This window comes from Electrona antarctica, assembly GCF_951216825.1.
Source record: "Electrona antarctica genome assembly, contig: scaffold_93, whole genome shotgun sequence".
NCBI lineage: Eukaryota > Metazoa > Chordata > Actinopteri > Myctophiformes > Myctophidae > Electrona > Electrona antarctica.
Genome location: NW_027638165.1, coordinates 30,001 through 36,833, shown reverse-complemented (window position 1 = coordinate 36,833; position 6,833 = coordinate 30,001). Strand labels below are relative to the sequence as shown.

Sequence of the window (6,833 nt, the reverse complement as noted above, 5' to 3'; positions counted from 1 at the left end):
GAGACCCTCTTCAAGGTGCTCGTGACCAGGTTGAGACCCTCTTCAAGGTGCTCGTGTCCAGGTTGAGACCCTCTTCAAGGTGCTCGTGTCCAGGTTGAGACCCTCTTCAAGGTGCTCGTGTCCAGGTTGAGACCCTCTTCAAGGTGCTCGTGTCCAGGTTGAGACCCTCTTCAAGGTGCTCGTGTCCAGGTTGAGACCCTCTTCAAGGTGCTCGTGTCCAGGTTGAGACCCTCTTCAAGGTGCTCGTGTCCAGGTTGAGACCCTCTTCAAGGTGCTCGTGTCCAGGTTGAGACCCTCTTCCACTGCTGACCATGTTGGTGGACGCAGCATGTTGTCTCCGGGAGGTGACAGATGTAAATGTTGAACAGAACAGCAGTGGTGAGAGGACAGAGCCCTGTGGCACCCCGTTTATGTGGTGAGAGGACAGAGCCCTGTGGCACCCCGTTTATGTGGTGAGAGGACAGAGCCCTGTGGCACCAGGTTTCTTAATGTCCTGGGTGTGGATGTTGTCTCCTCCGGGAGGTGGAAGAATAGAAGAATAGTTTACTACTTACTATACTTGTTTATTATTTTAGGTGAGAATGAACCTTGTAGCCTTGTATAGAGGGTATGCGCATGCATAATGTGAGTGGCAAAGTGAGTTTAACATTATTTAACGTTGTTTAATGCAATCACACAGGACTTTTCTGTGTGGATGTATGGACTCATTGGGCTGTCAAGGCCAGAAAGTAGTGTTTTGCCACTCAGTAGTTCCTGCATAACTTCCTGGTATGATGATGATGTCACGCGCATACCCTCTATAAGCTCTACTTGGGTTTTCATTATGTAGGCTACTGTTTTTATTGTGTGAATCAATAACTAATACATTCTTCTTCTCCATGTCTCAGTACAGAATGGCTGCGTTGAACCGTTTGAGACACCTGGGGTCGGTCTGCAGCAGCAGGTCGGTCTGCAACAGCAGGTCGGTCTGCACGAGGCCTTCAGAACATTACAGATGTTTGGTTCTGGGAGGAGGAAGTGGAGGAATCACCATGAGCTCCAGAATGAAGAGGAGGCTGGGAGCGGAGCATGTGGCGGTGGTGGAGCCCAGCGAAGTAAGTTTAACATTGGCTGTGGTGGAGTCCAGCGAAGTAAGTTTAACATTAGTTTAATATTGGCTGTGGTGGAGTCCAGCGAAGTAAGTTTAACATTGGCTGTGGTGGAGTCCAGCGAAGTAAGTTTAACATTAGTTTAACATTGGCTGTGGTGGAGCCCAGCGAAGTAAGTTTAACATTAGTTTAACATTGGCTGTGGTGGAGTCCAGCGAAGTAAGTTTAACATTGGCTGTGGTGGAGTAAGTCCAGCGAAGTAAGTTTAACATTGGCTGTGGTGGAGTCCAGCGAAGTAAGTTTAACATTGGCTGTGGTGGAGCCCAGTGAAGTAAGTTTAACATTAGTTTAACATTGGCTGTGGTGGAGTCCAGCGAAGTAAGTTCAACATTAGTTCAACATTGGCTGTGGTGGAGTCCAGCGAAGTAAGTTTAACATTGGATGTGGTGGAGTCCAGCGAAGTAAGTTTAACATTGGCTGTGGTGGAGTCCAGCGAAGTAAGTTTAACATTGGCTGTGGTGGAGTACAGGGAAGTAAGTTTAACATTGGCTGTGGTGGAGTCCAGTGAAGTAAGTTTAACATTGGCTGTGGTGGAGTCCAGCGAAGTAAGTTTAACATTAGTTTAACATTGGCTGTGGTGGAGCCCAGCGAAGTAAGTTTAACATTAGTTTAACATTTGCTGTGGTGGAGTCCAGCGAAGTAAGTTTAACATTGGATGTGGTGGAGTCCAGTGAAGTAAGTTTAACATTGGCTGTGGTACTAGTTGTTATTTATTTTATTATTAGACCTTATAGATGCCCATATATGGACATATTTATTTTACCTTATAGATGCACTACTACCAGCCCATTTGGACACTAGTGGGCGCCGGTGCTAAGACTGTGAGTTCTTCCGGTCGCTCCACTGCCAGCGTCGTCCCGTCTGGAGTGAAGTGGATCAAATCCAGAGTGGAGGAAATTAACCCCCAAAAGAACACAGTCCGAACAAACGACGGAATGGAAGTAAGTTTACTGTCATCAGCTGTTCTTAAAACCATTAATTCATGTTTACTCTCATCAGCTGTTCTTAAAACCATTAATTCATGTTTATTGTCATCAGCTGTTCTTAAAACCATTAATTCATGTTTACTCTCATCAGCTGTTCTTAAAACCATTAATTCATGTTTACTCTCATCAGCTGTTCTTAAAACCATTAATTCATGTTTACTCTCATCAGCTGTTCTTAAAACCATTAATTCATGTTTACAGCTGTTCTTAAAACCATTAATTAATGTTTACTCTCATCAGCTGTTCTTAAAACCATTAATTCATGTTTACTCTCATCAGCTGTTCTTAAAACCATTAATTCATGTTTACTCTCATCAGCTGTTCTTAAAACCATTCATTCATGTTTACTCTCATCAGCTGTTCTTAAAACCATTAATTCATGTTTACAGCTGTTCTTAAAACCATTAATTAATGTTTACTCTCATCAGCTGTTCTTAAAACCATTAATTCATGTTTACTCTCATCAGCTGTTCTTAAAACCATTCATTCATGTTTACTCTCATCAGCTGTTCTTATAAAACCATTAATTCATGTTTACTCTCATCAGCTGTTCTTAAAACCATTAATTCATGTTTACTGTCACCAGTTATTAAAACCATTAAACTGTCATCATAAACACTATCAAAATATCTGGTGGCATCATGGAGTCATTGATCGATCTATTTAAAGGTGCTGTAATAGATAACTAATATGAAACTCTTCCAACAGATTTCATATGAGTATCTGATAGTAGCTCTGGGTCTGCAGCTGCATTATGAGAAGGTAAGGTTATAATGTTAAAATGTTAACACCCCAAACGCCCGGTTATTTAATCCATTAAATCATAGCGCCCAGCGATTTATAGCAGCGGCGCACATTTAGCGACGGACCGGAAAATAACATTGGATGTTGCGCAACAGACGAGCGATCGGTTTTGATATCAATAATCTCCGTCGTTTTGATCAATCTCCGTCTTGAGCGCTGGGCGTTAAGGTTATATACGTTATGTTATAATGTTGTTATAATGTTGTTATAATGTTAACCTAATGTTAAGGTTATATATTATAATGTTATAACAGATCAAAGGTCTTCCCGAGGCGTTTGAACATCATTATAATGTTATGTTGCTATAATGTTGTTATAATGTTATAACAGATCAAAGGTCTTCCCGAGGCGTTTGAACATCCAAAGATCGGCTCCAACTACTCGGTCCAGACGGTGGAGAAGACGTGGAGAGCTCTGCAGGATTTCAGGGAAGGAAACGCCGTCTTCTCCTTCCCCAACACGCCCGTCAAATGTGCTGGAGCGCCGCAGAAGATCGCCTACCTCACAGACGCCTTCCTGAGAAAGGTCTTTATTTACCTCTAACCAAATCTTAACCTTAACCTCACGGACGTCTTCCTGAGAAAGGTCTTTATTTACCTCTAACCAAATCTTAACCTTAACCTCACAGACGCCTTCCTGAGAAAGGTCTTTATTTACCTCTAACCAAATCTTAACCTTAACCTCACGGACGTCTTCCTCAGAAAGGTCTTTACCTCTAAACCCTAAACCCTAAACACTAACCTTAACCTCACGGACGTCTTCCTCAGAAAGGTCTTTACCTCTAAACCCTAAACCCTAACCACTAACCTTAACCTCACGGACGTCTTCCTGAGAAAGGTCTTTACCTCTAAACCCTAAACCCTAACCACTAACCTTAACCTCACGGACGTCTTCCTCAGAAAGGTCTTTACCTCTAAACCCTAAACCCTAACCACTAACCTTAACCTCACGGACGTCTTCCTCAGAAAGGTCTTTACCTCTAAACCCTAAACCCTAAACACTAACCTTAACCTCACGGACGTCTTCCTCAGAAAGGTCTTTACCTCTAAACCCTAAACCCTAAACACTAACCTTAACCTCACGGACGTCTTCCTGAGAAAGGTATTTAGGACTAGGACTTAGAGCAGCAGTCGTACCCAGACAGACAGCGGATAGCTCTAGGACTCAGAGCAGCAGTCGTACCCAGACAGAGCTCTAGGACTCAGAGCAGCAGTCGTACCCAGACAGCAGATAGCTCTAGGACTCAGAGCAGCAGTCGTACCCAGACAGAGCTCTAGGACTCAGAGCAGCAGTCGTACCTAGACAGCAGACAGCTCTAGGACTCAGAGCAGCAGTCGTACCCAGACAGCAGATAGCTCTAGGACTGAGAGCAGCAGTCGTACCCAGACAGAGCTCTAGGACTCAGAGCAGCAGTCATACCCAGACAGACAGCAGAGAGCTCTAGGACTCAGAGCAGCAGTCGTACCCAGACAGAGCTCTAGGACTCAGAGCAGCAGTCGTACCCAGACAGCAGATAGCTCTAGGACTCAGAGCAGCAGTCGTACCCAGACAGAGCTCTAGGACTCAGAGCAGCAGTCGTACCCAGACAGCAGATAGCTCTAGGACTCAGAGCAGCAGTCGTACCCAGACAGAGCTCTAGGACTCAGAGCAGCAGTCGTACCTAGACAGCAGACAGCTCTAGGACTCAGAGCAGCAGTCGTACCCAGACAGAGCTCTAGGACTCAGAGCAGCAGTCGTACCCAGACAGAGCTCTAGGACTCAGAGCAGCAGTCGTACCTAGACAGCAGACAGCTCTAGGACTCAGAGCAGCAGTCGTACCCAGACAGACAGCAGAGAGTTCTAGGACTCAGAGCAGCAGTCGTACCCAGACAGAGCTCTAGGACTCAGAGCAGCAGTCGTACCCAGACAGACAGCAGAGAGCTCTAGGACTCAGTGCAAAACGCAAGTTGGTTATTATTATTAATGTTATTGTTGTATTTACAGACAGGTTGTAGGGCCCAGGCCAACATCGTGTTGTTTATTATTATGATTATTATTAAACAGACAGGCCGTAGGACCCATTCATGTTATTATTATTATTAAACAGACAGGCCGTAGGACCCATTCATGTTATTATTATTATTAAACAGACAGGCCGTAGGACCCATTCATGTTATTATTATTATTAAACAGACAGGCCGTAGGACCCAGGCCAACATCGTGTTGTTTATTATTAGGGACCAAGAAGTCACGCAGTGACTTCTTGGTCACTTATTGTTTTTGTGTTTATTTTTCTTCTCCTTCTTCTCCTTCTTCTTCTTCCGCCAAAAATAGCTGTTCTGACTGAATGGTGCAGTCGGTTTTCGCGAAACGCGGTAATCTGGTAGAGGGCCATGCCAAACGGTGAATATGCGAAGCCCAAGACGATTGGCCAAATGGTGGCGCTATAGCGCTCAATTGAAAATGCTAACTTTGAACGTGCATAGCTCATGAACCGTTTGACCGTTGGCAATGACACTTTGATACACATATGTGTCTCCTCATGCCGAACAACTTTCGTGTTCTGACTTTTGACCTCTGACCTTTATATCACCCGCCATTTTGAATTATATGAAAAACAGTTCAAATGTAACTCCTCCCAGAATCTTTGCTCAAAATGCACGAAAACTTCTACACGTGAACTTTGGACCTATACGGACAAATAATCGTAGCACATTTTTTCTAAGTGAAAAAATGAAGTTTTTATGAGCCAATGAAAACTGCGCGCGCACGCACACACACACACACACACTAAAGTTTGAGTACTTATGCTGAACTAACACTGAATGATTTTCCTGTTAACAATGGAGTAACTGATTGTCTCCGTGTAGCTCAGTCAGTCGAGCTCTTGCCCTTGGACCGCAAGGTTGTGTGTTCAAATCCAGCTACTGACAACTCAGCTTGTCAGTCTTATTTGTACATATTGGTGAACGCCCTGTGGGCTATATCAGCAGAGCCGGATTTACCTTGCTGAGGGCCCCCGGGCTGGAGCAAATTTGAGGGCCCCCCTTGGGGCGCGCGGCGAAGTCGCGCGTCCCGCGATTTGGCCGAGCGGCGCAGCCGCGAGGCCGAAAAAAATTTGGGCTATTTTGTTTTCATTTTGGGGTACCCAGGCCCCTAAAAAGAGAGGCAGGCAGGCAGAAGCTCTCAATGGTTTAACCATAATACAACTAAATACAATAACAATACACACATTTCACTTGAATTGGATTTCACTTTACAATTTTATAATTAAAAAAAAAAAAAAAAAAAAAATATTTTTTTTTTTTTTTTTTTTTGGGGCCCCCCTAGTCGGGGGCCCCCGGGCTTCAGCCCACCCTAGCCCAACGGTAAGTCCGGCTCTGTATATCAGTGAGATCAATAACGTCAAAGTCACAGATGACGCCACTGATCCCTGTTCTGACCCACACTTTGAAGCCCCAGGGGTGTGGCTTGCCTCTCATGTACTGCTTGATGGAACTGAATCTTCCCTTGAATGGAATCATCATCTCATCCACAGAGTTGTGCTCTTCTGGAACCACCTGTAGGCACTTCTCTCTGAACAAATCCAGCCATGGTCGGAGTTTCCAGAGTTTGTCCTTCTTGTCCTTCTCTGGCACGGTCAAGTTGTCAACCAGATGTAACGAGGTCAACAAAGACTGAAATCGGTTGCGTGGCATCACATCAGCTACAGCCGCGTTTCGTGTGTCTGCTTCCCAGTACATCCGGCATCCATTCATTTGAGAAATGCCCATTCTCAGATACATCCCCAACATTTGCTCAATTTCTTTTGGACTTGTGTTGACTGATGTTCCTTTTGTTTGAAGGCTGTAAATGTTTGTGTTCGTTGTGAGAGAGTCAATCATGTCTTTGGACACAAACTGGCGGAAGTACTGCA

General features: G+C 44.6%; 1 protein-coding gene across 1 annotated transcript in view; it reads left to right on the top strand.

Annotated features, from left to right (window-relative positions):
- Positions 1-893: 893 nt before the first annotated feature.
- sqor (sulfide quinone oxidoreductase) overlaps positions 894-6,833 on the top strand; it is a gene marked incomplete at its 5' end in the record, with an annotated part of 24,350 nt that continues 18,410 nt past the window's right edge. The window contains 4 exons of the mRNA XM_079531227.1: positions 894-1,094; positions 1,919-2,089; positions 2,843-2,896; positions 3,269-3,463. Coding sequence (XP_079387353.1) covers positions 894-1,094; positions 1,919-2,089; positions 2,843-2,896; positions 3,269-3,463 — 621 coding nt within the window. The remainder of the gene's footprint in view (positions 1,095-1,918; positions 2,090-2,842; positions 2,897-3,268; positions 3,464-6,833) is intronic.